This window comes from Gigantopelta aegis, chromosome 14, assembly GCF_016097555.1.
Source record: "Gigantopelta aegis isolate Gae_Host chromosome 14, Gae_host_genome, whole genome shotgun sequence".
Taxonomy (NCBI): Eukaryota; Metazoa; Mollusca; class Gastropoda; order Neomphalida; family Peltospiridae; genus Gigantopelta; species Gigantopelta aegis.
Window position 1 is genome coordinate 9,312,884 of NC_054712.1, and position 15,386 is coordinate 9,328,269.

General features: G+C 36.5%; 1 protein-coding gene across 1 annotated transcript in view; it reads right to left on the minus strand.

The window, feature by feature from the left end:
- Positions 1-3,230, minus strand: part of LOC121388506 (carbonic anhydrase-related protein-like) — a 28,037-nt gene extending 24,807 nt beyond the window's left edge. The window contains exons 1-2 of the mRNA XM_041519863.1: positions 3,132-3,230; positions 2,690-2,854 (exon numbers count right to left, since the gene is read on the minus strand). Coding sequence (XP_041375797.1) covers positions 2,690-2,747 — 58 coding nt within the window. The 5' untranslated portion in view covers positions 2,748-2,854; positions 3,132-3,230. The remainder of the gene's footprint in view (positions 1-2,689; positions 2,855-3,131) is intronic.
- Positions 3,231-15,386: the final 12,156 nt, after the last annotated feature.

The following is a 15,386-nucleotide window of genomic DNA, read 5'->3' on the forward strand; positions in this document are numbered from 1 at the left end:
TGTGTGTGTGTGTGCGTGTGCGTGTGCGTGTGTGTGTCCATTCTGCCAGAAAATAATTTGAGGGTACGTAATAAAAAAAACCCAGATCATAAGTGCCCCTATAAGGTGGTTATGGGTTTGAAATCTTTTTAAATCGGACACTGCATTCCATGTACTTATTCAAATTTTAAACAGCAGTTCACTTACTATAATCTTTCTAAACATTCTAAAAATACCTTCATTAATTTCCAAGATTTAACACTAACGGGAAAGAATTGAATGATTGCAACCAAAAATCTCATCTTTAGGGTTAGGGACGGGATCGAGCTCAGTTGGCGAGAACATCATTCGTTATTTTTGGTAACACATGGGTTGTTTACACATGTACGTGTGTTAACAATTTCAAGACATACGACTGGCTGTTCCTAGGTGATGACCAGGGGCCTAATCACAAAGCATCCTCTTTGCAAGTATTTTTGCATTGCATTGCGATATCGCAAAGTTGCGAAAGTTTAGTCAATGAGGCCCCTGGTCACCAATGCCATACATACAATAAAAAATGGCACGATCGAAATTGATTACACTGTGACGTATATTTAACCTGACAATCATTTATCTGAGACGCGTAAGGTAGCTACAAGTTTAAGGGCTGTAAATAACTTTTAGTCGATAAATATGTTAACATTTGCTTAAAACCTGGCTGTTGAGGATATGTAAGAAATAGAATAATACATTCGTGTTCTTTAGATACTATTTATCTTACAACTCGTTGTTTAAAAACGTATCCAACTCGCATTTTAAAACAACTCGTAAGACAAATGGTATCTAACGGCCACTCATGTATTATTCTCTATACAAGTATTATAACTGAAAATAAAATCTATGTGGAAATACATTGAAATCTATTTGATTAATTAAGCGATGAATGACTCGTTACGCAAACCAATTGCTCGCTCACTGTCTGCTAACGAGTACACACCTTTCTGTAATACTCACACCTGTCCATGTCCAAGTTCAGAGCACGTTAACTAGCAGTTGCCCAATAATCGATGACATACGACACGACAAACCGTTGCCATAGGAACTAGTGATAAAACGAATGGGAAACAATTCCACGTGCAGCTCTTTCATTATTCAGTGATTTCTGTAAAAGTTCAATCAATATACCTGTTGACAGGTGTGTTATATATGTTATATATATCTTAAAGCAGCGATATTTGGTATTTAAAAACTATATATATTTAAAGCATCTATCTTCTGCAATTTTAAAATATTTAAGACAGCGATCTTAGATATATTTTTTAATATTTAAAGCAGCAATCTTGGGTATTTTTTTAATATTTAAAGCAGCAATCTTGGGTATTTAAAAAACCCATTAAAGCAGTAATCTTGGGTATTTTAATACGGTATTTACAGCAGCGATCTTCGGTATTTTTTCAAATTTAAAGCAGCAATCTTAGGTATTTTTAATATTAAAAGCAGCTATCTTGGGTATATGTTTTAATATTTAAAGCAGCAATCGTGGGTATTTTTTAATATTAAAAACAGTAATCTTGGGTATTTTTTAATATTTAAAGCAGCGATCTTCCAAGGGTATATATTTTAATAAATTAATGTGCTCTAGTTCCCCGTCGGTGGGCCTTGCTACTAATGGAAATATGTAGTGGGTTTAGTCGGTAATGACCAAATGTTTGACATCCAATAGCTGATGATTAATAAATTAATGTGCTCTAATGGTAAACAAACTTTAAAATTATTTTCTGTTGCATTCAGTTTTTCGCGTACCTCGCCCGGACCGCGTCAAAAAGCGTGTATCTGAAAAACGGCTCTTATTATTTTTTTTTTTTAAACAACCTAAAAACTAGATTCAGCGACTTTGATAACTGATCACCGGTCTCGGTGGTGTCGTGGTAAAGCCATCGGACTTAATTCGGCTGATAGGTACTGGGTTCGCAGCCTGGTACCAGCACCCACCCAGAGCAAGATTTAACAATTCAATGGGTAGGTGTAAGACCACTAACCCTCTTCTTTCTCACTAACCATTAACAACTAACCCACTGTCCTGGACAGCGTGATTGAACCTTAATTGGATTATAAGCACGAAAATAAGTTAAAATGAAAATGAAATAAACTAATTGATCATCGAGTTTAGGGAAAAATTCCAAGCGTTCCAGCATATATACTATTAGTGGAAGGACTTTCCTTTGGCACAGTCACTAACCCTAACCCTAACTCATATATACTATTAGTGGAAGGACTTTCCTTTGGCACAGTCACTAACCCATACCCTAACTCTATTTGTTATAAGTATTTATAATGGGTTTTTTGGTAGGACTTTCCTTTAGCACTGTCCCGTAGCGTAGGCTATAATAAAGAACATTATAAATACTTATCATAGAGTTATGGTTAAGGTTAGGGTTAGTGACAGTGCCAAAGGAAAGTCCTTCCGAATGGTGGAACGTTCGGAAGTCTTGCCGAGTTTAATCTGCAGGGGCATAGCGTGATCTGAACCTGGGGGTGGGGATGGGGGGGGGGGGGGTCGAATATGAACCAAGTGGACTTTTTTCTATTTTGTTTTTGCACCACCCGAAACTCCATATTTATAAACCTGTATGTTTTAGTACTGAAAGCGGACCATTTGCTTCAGCGGGGGGGGGGGGGGGGGGGTCGTCCTATCCCCCACCAGCCTACACCCCTGGTCTGCACCCACCTTTGTATATGAAAGGTCCGACCTTGTCGTCGAGGTTGATCGTCTTCACGTGCGGCATGCTGTGACGTCGGCGACTTCGATCTTCCAACCTCTGAGGTTTGACGACGTCGTCGGTGTGAAAGCGTACACGTCGCACGTTCACGACGCGGTAGCCTTTAAATTCAGCTGGCGGGGAAAGAAAGTGGACAGCTGCATTTCGCATTTTTGTAATTTAGATTATAGCGATATCTACACAAACAATCTATTTAAACTGTGTTACCAAGTTAGCTTTCACGTGGAACTAATCCCTAAAAAAACCCAAAAACCAAACAAAAAAACCCCATATATTTAAAATTAATATCCGGTAAATGTTTGCGTAAAGGTACTTTAGACTTCCTTCTAGAAATTTTCAGCACTAAACAAGATACAAAATGATGCATTTACACATAAGTGAGTGACTTACGATCTGTCTCTCAACCAATGAACTTGTTTGAGTCTTTTTGTGCGGACCACTGGGATTAACACTAAATTACTAGTGATTGATTCCCAAGCCCGGTGTTGGTGCAGCATGTTGTGTAAGAGAAGAACGCGTCGCCAGCGATGACTATAGACGCTGTTTAGATGTGTAGGCGACGACTTGTCACATCACCGTCAACATCTGTCATGTAACAGACTTGTTATTTATACGCGATTATATAAATATATTAATGATGAATTCTAAAAACCCAAGTTCTCTTACATGTGTAAAGACTGACAGCAGCTCATAAAGTCGAAAAGTACTGGGTTCGCAACCCACATAACCTGCGACTAGTTTGCGATTCTCTCTCTCTCTCTCTCTCTCTCTCTCTCTCTCTCTCTCTCTCTCTCTCTCTCTCTCTCTCTCTCTCTCTCTCTCTCTCTCTCTCTCTCTCTCTCTCACTATACGCCTTTAATACACGCGCACACACACACATTCATATCTGAATATGTCCCACCCCGGTCTTAATGTGCCTCGTACACCTAGTACGAATAAACCAGTACCCCCAGGACTGTTGCTACTCTTTCCAATTAGCAGCAAGGGTTCTTTTATATGTACCATCCCACAGACAGGGTAGTACATACCACGGCCTTCGATATATCAGTCGTGGTGCACTGGCTGGAAAGAAAAATAACCCAAATGGGCCCACCAACGGGGATCGATCCCAGACCGACCTCGCATCGAGCGAGCGCTTTACTACTGGGCTACGTCCTGCCCACTATATCATCTTAATGTCAAAATAACCATATTTTAGACAGCAAATAGCTTTGGTTTAAAAGGTGCTGTGGTGTAGTTAGACACACATTCCATTCCATTTTTTTATGGGTAAAACAATGGGGGGGGGGGGGGGGGCGGTTTTCTGTACATTTTATTGGTTTGCTGCACCAACATCAAATAGTTATTATGATTTAAATTAACTAACTTTTGAACAAACGAAAAGTTACATGAATGTTTTTTGGGTTTTTTTTAATGCATGCAACTGCCATTCTGATTATACCCTGTGTTGAATTTATAAGTCCTGACTTAGATTACTAAAGTCAAAAAACAAATAAGTTGAATAATAATTTAAAAAAAAGTTTAAGTATTTCTTTTTCCACAAGGACAACATGCAGACTTTTAAATCATTCTATTTTATTCTAGTCTAGTCTATTCTATTTACTGTCCAATCAAAACTGAGTAAATTTTATATCATAACTGTGCGGGTATGCGTTAATAACACATGACTGACGTCACAATATTGGAGTAATACAATCACAACAGGATACTGACAGTTTAATATTGAAATTTCTATACTGGCTGAACGTAAGACTATTACAACCTTTTTCCATTAAGTTTTCTAAACCGAGAAGGTTTTCTTGGAGCTCATATAGTCCGAAATCGGACGTTCTTGCGACCACCTTGGATTGGGAGCACAGTGGGGAGGGAATCTAGTACACATAAGAAGTCTTTGTCAACATGTTGCGATTTTTTATTAGCTATCTCGTGTTAATACCTTACCCTATTGTGTTACTGAAACGATTTAAAATGTATTCTCTTGTTAAACCATTTCCTACCAATAGGTGCAGTGGCAGTTCCAGAAAATCCATTTGGGGGGGGGGGGGGGGGGCCTGTCACGAGGTAGAATGCCAAGGGAGGTTTGGAAGGGGATCGTAAAAAATGAAAATTAATATATCATAAAATTATAACTATCGCAAAATTTAGAGAGGCGCAATTGAAAAGTTAACTACGCGTCATCCTTGTCTTATATCTTTAATAAACTGTACGTTTCCATAGTCAGTGGGGGATCTAGCGGGGGGGGGGGGGGGGGGCAGTGGCCCGCCTCCCTAAATTTTGCCACGGTTAAAAAAAATTCTTTTTTTTTTTTCATTTTGTACGTTGGAGAATCCGATGAATATCTTCGGGAAAGTACATGTGACTGCCCCCCCCCCCCCCCCCCCCCAATAATGGATTTTCTGGATTCGCCACTGATAATGCTGGTTTAACAAAAGGAAGAACATTTTGAACGACACTTCAGCACGTTTAAAACTTTAGGGTCCATATGTTCAAACGTAATTAGTTAGCTTAACCAGTGGTTAAAGAAATTAGCATGTTTCATAAATATAGTAATTAATGAATTCAAACGCCCTTGATTACACACTACAAACACAATCAAAACCAAAAATATTTAATAAAATATTACCATTATCCACTGTACCATATACACGTTTAACAATCTATTCGTTTATAAGTACTTGGATACCCGTATATCTGTATTAAATATCTGTATTATTACATAATATATTGATATGTGTGATTGTATGTGTATGTGTATGTGTTTGTGAATGTATTGTAACTAATGTCTTTACTGTCAACCATCTTGTCACGTGTATATAACAACATGTTTATGTATATATTCCTCCTATGCCTTTGTGTAACGGCCCGAGTGTAAATAAAGTAGTGGCTGTTCCGTGGTGATGACACGGTCGCCACAGCCTACTATCTAAGTTAACAGATTTTGTTTTTAAATCACGGACTGACTGAATCAGTTCAAGTGCCGGTAATAATTTAAAACGTAATGCAGAAACTTGATTTAGAACAACCAAAGATCAAATCTAAAGTTTATTTTGTATATTTATGCAAAAAGTATTAAAGGCATATTGTCACAGATCACTGACCTATTTAATGGTCTAACAAAGTATTACCTAAACACAAATAATTCGATTTGTCCCTAAATGTACTTTATTCAACCATCTTCATAAGCACCATACTCCATTTATTAATTATATTTTGTAAAAATAATTGAATTATGGCAATGGTCCATAATTCAAAAACTAAAATTGCCGAGAGGGTTGGCATGGATTTCACTTCATCATGGTTCAGTTAAGGTGATGCGATAGCTAGATTTAGTTTCCAACAATTAATGTAAATTTTTATTTATTATCCATTTTTAGAGAAATAAGGTCCTTAAATCCGTGACAGTAAATAATCTACTTAAATTTTAAAAGGTAAATATTAGACTAACCCAGGGTTAATTTAACTAGGTTTTGAACAACACAGAACTGGTATTTATGCATAATTGCTATTTCGATATTTATTTTAGAGTGAAAGAAACAAAATTCACTCCGCCACACAGGTTACACTGAAAACCCCCCACAACAAGGTGTCTTTTGCATGCATTTTTCCATAAACAAGTTACTATACCATAGCCTTTGATGTGTAAGTCGCGAAACAGATCTATAGATTAATCAATGAACAGCATGACACATGAAACATCATGATTTTAAAGACATACCCTAGTTTTTAAACACTAAGACACATTTTTCGCTATTAGAGCCGTTTATGATCATTGAAATCAAACATTATTTATATTTTATTGTTTACATTGTCCATTTCCGTGCAATCGTATTGTTTCTGGTAATCCTGGTGTTTCTAATACCACATAATGCATTTTTCATATTTTTTAAAAAACGCACGTGCGTCTGAGAAGTAATGATTATTGAATTATCGGATTATTGCAGGGTATTTCAACGTCACAGACTCTATTGTATCCAAATTTGTTACAAGTTTGTAAAGTAACCAAACTTAGTGTCCATTGTTATGGGTTGAAACTAGGGTTTAAGTGAAAAATATACCTTAGTGTTTAAAAACTAGGACCACGCAAATAATTAGAGAGGAAACACGTTTCCACCACTCCATGGGCTACTCTTTTTGATTAATTGTCAGTGGGATATTTTACAGACAGGATAAGATCACAGGCGTACGGGCTCCCATTTATTAACATTACTAACAAACAGCTATATATGGTTACAAACGAATCACTATGCGTTTTTATATGGATTACAACTAATGTTGATGGTAGAATGATGGAAATACATGATAACAACTTTTAGCATATCTCTTTAATTTTTTGCCCGAATTTGGTTTTGCTCCAGCACTGGGGGGGGGGGGGGGGGGTCGTTGCACCACCCCACCCTTGCCTCGTACTCTTATGGATAAGATAGTACATACTACGTAAAAGATCTACATCTCATTGCTCGAGAGGCCTACTTGTTATGGCGAGACAATGGTAAACCTAGAACAGGACTTATATGTGAAAATATGAACAAAACACGTAGGCAGTTTAAATACGCTCTTAGAATGTGTCAAAATGAGAACGATAGAATGAAGGCAGATGCTATAGCACAAAATTTGACCGACATGAACTTTCGTGAATTTTGGAAAAATATTTCTAAAGAAAATAATAAACGAACTCTATTGGCAACAACTGTGGATGGTGTGACCGGGGAAGAGAATATTGCAGGTTTGTTTAAAGAACATTATAAAGAACTTCTAAATTCTGTGACAGGTCAGCATCATCGAGCATATGTTGAAGAGTATATTGCTAATGATTCAAGTTATGTTGCTGAAATGAACGTAAATCCCAATGAGGTAATGGAGTTTGTTTTTAAACTTAGCAGTGGGAAATCAGCAGGGAATGACGGTCTCTCAGCGGAACACCTCCAATATGCGCCCAAGAGATTATTCGTTCTATTAGCAGTTTGTTTCAGTGCCATGCTTGTACACGGGCATGTATCTAGTAGTATGACAGATGTTATTCTTGTTCCTATTGTGAAAAACAAAACCGGAGACATAACAGATAAAGGCAATTACCGTCCAATTGCATTAGCAACTGTGATATCAAAAGTTATGGAACATGTACTGTTATCACGAATAGACCTGAGTACATCAGATTATCAGTTTGGTTTTAAAAGTGGGACATCCACCGATATGTGTTTATTTGCTTTTAAGGAAGTTATTAACTTTTACATTTCACAAGGTAGTCCTGTGTATGTTTGCTTTTTGGATGCGAAAAAAGCCTTTGACCGAGTAAATCACTGGACATTATATATGACACTTTTGAAAAAAGGCGTGCCTACTTTTGTAGTTCGCTTTCTCAAAGCATGGTATTTAACCCAATTGTTTAGTGTAAAATGGGGTGCATATATTTCCTGTAATTTTAATGTAACAAATGGCGTCCGTCAAGGTGGGGTAATGTCACCCTTATTATTTAATATATATATTGATGACCTTAACCTACAGTTGTCAAAATGTGCAGTTGGGTGTAATGTTGGTGGGGTGTTTCTAAATAACTTCAGTTTTGCTGATGATATGTCACTTCTTTGCCCATCTATTTCTGCATTAAGAAAAATGTTAACGATTTGCGAGAAATTTGCAGAAGATTATGATATTATATATAATACAATGAAAACTGTTTGTATGTGTATTGAGCCAGAAACTCTGAAGTTGATCAATGTGCCTTCGATATATTTGTGTGGTGATGTACTGAAATTTGTTGACAACTATAAATATCTAGGTCATATCATATGCAAAAACATGAAAGACGATAAAGACATTAAACGACAGTATAGAGCCCTTTGTGTACGTGCAAACATGTTGTTGCGGCGATTTGCAAAATGTTCAGAATCTGTTAAAACACAATTATTTGTGAGTTATTGTAGTAATTTGTACGCGGGTGCATTATGGGTGAAATTTAAGCAGGATACCATGAAAGATCTTAACATATGTTATAATAATGCATACCGATGGATGATCGGACAACGACGACCATACAGTGCCAGCAAGATGTTTGTCAGTCATCGAGTAAAAAGCTTTGGCGCTTTACTTCGCTCAACAGCATATTCGCTGAAGAGCAGAATCGAAACAACTTCAAACGACCTACTTGCCCACCTGCGGTGTACAACTGTGTACGTCAAATCTGTATGTGTAAATCGCTGGCACAAGCTGCTGTATATTATGTAATCAGTTTTGTATGTGATGTTTATATATGTTCTATGGATCTCTGATCTGAAATAAAAATCTATTATTATTATTATTATTACTATGACCTTTGATACACCAGTTGTCGAGCTTTGGCCGTGACGAGAAACAGCCCAATGGGCTACCGACAGGGATCGATTACAAACAGACAGCGCATCTGGTGAGCGCTTTACCACTGGGCTACGCCCCGCCCCGGAAAAGAAAAGAATTAAACAATAACCCACCCACCCCCCCAAAAAACCCCCCACAAAACCCCCCACAAAAAACAAACAACAACAAACAAACAAAAAACAAAAACAAAAAAGAAACAAAAACAAATAACAACATTACAACATTACAATCAAAAGAAGAACATGAAAAAGAAAAAAGGAGAAAAAGAAGAAGACGAAAACAAAGAAAAGAAAGAAAGATGTTTTTAAAAATATATTAAAAAACATATCAGTACCGTTTCTTACCCTAGCAAACAAAAAAGCGGCCGGTCTCGTCTGCTTTTAGGTTGGACTAATGTCACCATACGGAGTGTCTCACGTACAGCGACTCGGGTGGTTTTCTTCACGCCTGTATAACACGGACGTGTCAAGCATGAAAAAAACTCAGCCCCGACAGTTGTATTTACCTAGTGAATAAAGACACGATCAAACATAAAGATGTGACGGTGAAAGATGAGATAGCTTGTAAATGTTGGTGGAACTTGTTAAGTGACGTTCTATGGAGTGCCGTTTAATCGAATTTTTCTTGATATATTACAACAGGCTCGTAACAACTGTGGGTGAGGTTGAAGGAGGCGCCTAAATTGAGGAAAACTAAATTTACTTGGGGGGGGGGGGGGGGGGGGGTGGAGGGGCTACTATATCTAACAAACACAATAATAGCCCTTAAAACAGCTTTTAAAAAACCAAACACTGTGTGCCGAATTTACGAATTTAAATGCAGGTGTTTACGTATTGTAAATGTATACATCTGGAAAAAAGTTAAGCACCCCCATGGAATTTTACAATGGCTAATAAAACAAGCGTTGCCAAGATATTACTGGCAAAATGAGCTGCGAAAACGAACTTGATATGTAACAACAACCCATTGGCAATAAGAACACAACAACTGTATTAGATTTCGGATTTTTGTATCACTATATTGTCGCATAATCACCAGTACTGTTTAACACCAAAAACATATCACTTCAAAGTACGGAGCTGCAGAGTTCATAAAACAATTTAAGGTGGTTATTTGAGAGTAAAAATGTTACTTCGAGACTCTAATTACATCCTTAGTTCAAAGGTTCAGTAGCGGGTAAATCCTCCACGTGTCCGGATGACTGCCTCCAACCTCCGTCTCATCCCTCCAGTTAAACATCGGATTTGTTGAAGGGGTAACTGCTGCCACTCCCGATACAAAGCTGCTTCCAATCCATGCATATTCTGTACAGGTGGCTCCATTGACTGTATACGAGGCCCGATGATGTCCCAAATGTGTTCCAGCGGATTCAAATCAGGACTCATGGCTGGCCAAGGCAGAGTGGTTACAGCGTTGTTTTGGAGGTAGGCTGTTACTGCCCGGGAACTATGGGTCTAGCGTTGTCATCCATGTACAGAGGCCTTGTGGCGAGTGAGTGGTTGTCGAAATGAGGGACAACTGGTTCCAAGGCATCTCGAATGTACTGATCGCCTGTGAGATTGTATGGTGACCAAGTCAAGCTTACAGTCACGTTAGATACACCCCCAAACCATTACCGATCCTTCCCCGTAAGGAACACGTGGTCTGATCTTCTTGGATGTATAGGCCGTATTTCTCTGCCTCCAGACCCTTACTCGACTATCCGTGACATGCACCAGAAATCTGCTTTTGTCCGACCAATGGATTCTTCGCCATGTCCTCAGATTCCAAGCTCTTCGTGCTAAACACCACGTCAAACGTATACTCCGATGGTGATCTGCCAGTAGGGGGCGTTTGATGACCCTTCTAGATGCATATCCTGCTGATTTCAAGCGGTTCTTCAAGGTTTTCAAGGACAGACGTCGATTGGGCAGCCATTGACGCTTTAGGACAGAACTTGTTGCAAAAGGCTGTCATTGTACAAAACGCAGCAGTGCCCCGTCTTTACGCTGTGATGTCACACGACGTTGTCCGGACCGAGGGAGGTCCACCACATCATTGGTTTGCCCATGTTTCCTTACCAGGCCTGGCCTGGTGTATACTACATGTATACTAAATGTTTGACATCCAATAACCGATGTGCTCTAGTGGTGTCATTAAAAAAAATGCAATTTTTTTTTTTAAATGTTAAAATAATCATATACGTGTCCTCTAGCATTATTGTATATAATAGAACGCTAGTGTCCTCTAGCATTATTGTATATAATAGAACGCTAGTGTCCTCTAGCATTATTGTATATAATAGAACGCTAGAATGTCCTCTAGCACTATTGTATATAATAGAACGCTAGTGTCATCTAGCATTATTGTATATAATAAAATACTAGTGTCCTCTAGCATTATTGTATATAATAGAATGCTAAAGTACTGTCGGAAATAGAATAAAAATTATTTTCGTCGATTATTTCTTACATATTCAACAGACAAGTAAATATTTAGTAAATATCTATTTAATGATACTCTACCTAATTTAGTATTAACTTGTTTAGGTTCTCACTGATGTACAAGGTGGCGTTTACTCTTGAAATTAAAAGAAAGATGTCAGTAAAACAGGTGATTTGTGCTCTTTATTGGAACAGACTATAACACATTTTGATGGACATGTCGATTTCATTGCCGTTACAATATGTGAGGGACTGTTTCTGATGTCAGTTTACCCCTATTCCTCTCCAAAACAAAATATTTGTTGACATTTATAAGTTAACCTTTGAGCAAAACTACCAAGATCCATTTTGAGTTTGTGATCTATTGTTCCGGTATTAAAGGTGCTATCTCAAAGTTGCATAATGACAGCTATTGCAAATCATGTTTTTATTAAATTTTGCTTTAACATTTAAAAACTACACCTTTAACTATATGCCCATAAATGATTATAGGAAATAATTTTATCTACTAGTAGAAAATACATTTTTACTGGAGAATCTTTATCACAAACAGATGCTCACATATAACTATGATATAGCACCTTTAAGTGGTTGCAAGATTGTGTAAATTTCTAATGTACTTATATTGAATTTATATTCACTAAATATTCTGATAATAATAATTTATGCTGCAATTCAAAATAATCAGTTAACTTGCAGTTTTAAATTAAAAGTTTATGGGTAAATGAAATTGACACATATCATCAAAATGTGTTATAGTATGTTCCAATAAAGGTCACAAATCTCCTGTTTACTGACATTTTTATTTTAATTTCAAGAGTAAACACCACCTTGTACATCAATGAGAGCCAAAACAAATAAATGCTAAATTAGGTAGAGTATCATTAAATAGGTATTTACAACATATTTACTTTTCAGTTTAGTATGAAAGAAATAATTGACGAAAATCATTTTATTCTATTTCCGACACTACTTTAGTGTCCTCTAGCATTATTGTATATAATAGAACGCTAGTGTCCTCTAGCATTATTGTATATAATAGAACGCTAGTGTCCACTAGCATTATTGTATATAATAGAACGCTAGTGTGTCCTCTAGCATTATTGTATATAATAGAACGCTAGTGTGTCCTCTAGCATTATTGTATATAATAGAACGCTAGTGTCCTCTAGCATTATTGTATATAATAGAACGCTAGTGTTCTCTAGCATTATTGTATATAATAGAACGCTTGAGGAAACCCGAGCTACTCTGGTGAATGCACTACCACTGAGTTACATACTGCACCAATGGCTCACCATACTTCACTGCAGCTAAAGAAAAACTCAAACACTGTGAAATTATATAAAATGATGAAATCTTTTATATACATGTATACAAACATAACAATATCAAAAAACAAATTACAGTTAATACAGTTTTGATTCGATCATTACACACCATGGGCAAGATGAAGTAGTATCCAGACAATGAAATCTAGAAGTATTTTAACAGGTATGCAGAAACATGGAAAATTTAACAAAGTACCAATTAACACACCCCAGAATTTAGAATATATACATATAGTCGTACCTGCAATAAAGAAAACCTTGTATAACGACCATCTGTCGTTATAGGGCAATCCATTTTCACTGCCTGAACCTCTATATAAAGGCCACATGTAAATCCTTTGGGTATTTTATAAAGACAGGTTGAAATGAAGTAGCTGCCAAACTGAAACAGCAGTATGAATGCATTATGAACGTGTTCAACCCATTCAGGGAAAAACATGGAACATTATGCCATGGGACTGTTTTACTACCTCTAAATATTCTAGGCTAACTAACAAGGTAACAGAAGTCAAGATAACGATATATGAGTACACACATATATATATTATAATTATTAAATAATCTTTCCTATGTTTGATGTACTATCTGAGTTCTGCCACAGCTTGTGGAGACTGATAATATTTATGATAACCATGCGAGTCCATGCTGGGTTTGCATTCCAATTCCAGCTTGAAACCAATGATTCAATGGGGACACTACACGGACTTCCCTCACACTAACCATTAAAGTGACAGACTCTAGTTTTAAAACACTACTGCATACTTTTCACTATCACAGCCATTTGTGATAATTAAAATCAAACATTACTTATATTTTATTGTTTCGATTATCCATTTCAGTACATCCGAAGTGTTTTGAGTCATTCTAGTATTTCTAATACCAAGAAATGCATTTTTCACATTTTTAAAAACGTGTTTACCTCTAAAAAGTAATAGTTATGGAGATGAGCTCTAGACTATTTTTAAAGGGAATTTCCACATTTCAACGTCACACTTTGGTTTTTCTCTATTGTAACTTTATCTAAATGTGTTACAGGCATTGTAGATGAACCAAGTTTAATGTCCCTTTTTACGGGTTGAAACTAAAATCTGTGCCTTTAAAGGTGCCACAAAATTACATAGTAATCCATCTGACACTCTTTTCACAAATTATTACAGAATATTAAAATTGTTGAGTGAATTTTAAAAGCAATTAGCGAATTTTATTTTAATTTGGCGACAAAATTACATAGTAATTGATCTGACACTCTTTTCACAAATTATTACAGAATATTAAAATTGTTGAGTGAATTTTAAAAGCAATTAGCAAATTTTATTTTAATTTGGCGACAAAATTACATGCAATAATAGACATTTTCTTACAGAATATATCAGTTGTTTTGCTATTTTTGAAGTTTAATAGATAATTGTGCGAAATTGTCTTCTTACCCAGGGCTACATTTGTAGCTCTGGAGTTGCCTAAGAAGGACTATAGATCAGTCTTAGTTTCGTAACAAATCTTATAAAATTGACTAATTCACAGAATCTGCCAAGTTGTGGGCACTGCGGGTTTCTACTCTCATGCCCAGCAGCCACGGTGCAAGCTCAAGACAATGTGTATGAACTATAACAAGACACAATGCGGTGAAATACACCACATAACCCAACAAGCACGAATGAGCATGGACAGAACTCTGTGGTACAACAATACTTCAACTACATTTATAAAACAAATTAAATAATGTGTACAACACTTAACAAACTTCAGTTAATACTGTATTGATAAAAAAACCAAGTTCATTTTATTTTGTACATAACCGAAACCATGATTAACATGTAACAGAAGTTCAGAATTTTTGTAATATATAGTAAATCGTGACATTTTAACCACTAGGAGTTTAAAATATAGAAAGGAGCACAAAAATAACCTTTTAGTAATGTCCAAAGATAGTCAGTTCAACTTCGTTATATCAGAGGGTGTATGAAATATAAAATATAGCATAAAATATTGTCTTTTGAATGGCCTTGCCTAAAAAAAAAAAGAGCAACAGATGAGAGAGAGAATTACAATTGTTGAATTTTATAATCGTATACCATTTATTTAACATTTGCATAGAATACAAAAAAATGCATGCCTGTTTTTTTTTAGGTCTGTTAACTCTAATCAGAAATTTAAAAAAACATTTAAGTTAGCTTGCATCTCTGCATGAGACAGATCCGATCTATATTTTGACACTTTAAGATGTGATGGTATGTGCATCTCTTTGAAAATAACCCTAACCCTACGTAGCAGACCTTCAGCATAGACGGATGTCCTGAAAGTTTCACAGTATCAAACTTTAGGAACACAGGAAGGTCCCCAATGAAACTACCTTCATGTATTATCTCAGAGGCTGCATGATGCTACAGAAAATGCTGGAGCAGAAGGGATATTACTGAACTAAAAAGAAATACAGACTGCTGGAAAGTCAAGTCATCTTGTTTTTATCACATTGTGAAAGTTTCAGGCCTGTACTGCCTTGAATTGTTAGTGTTAATGTTAGTATTACACATTTAAAATTA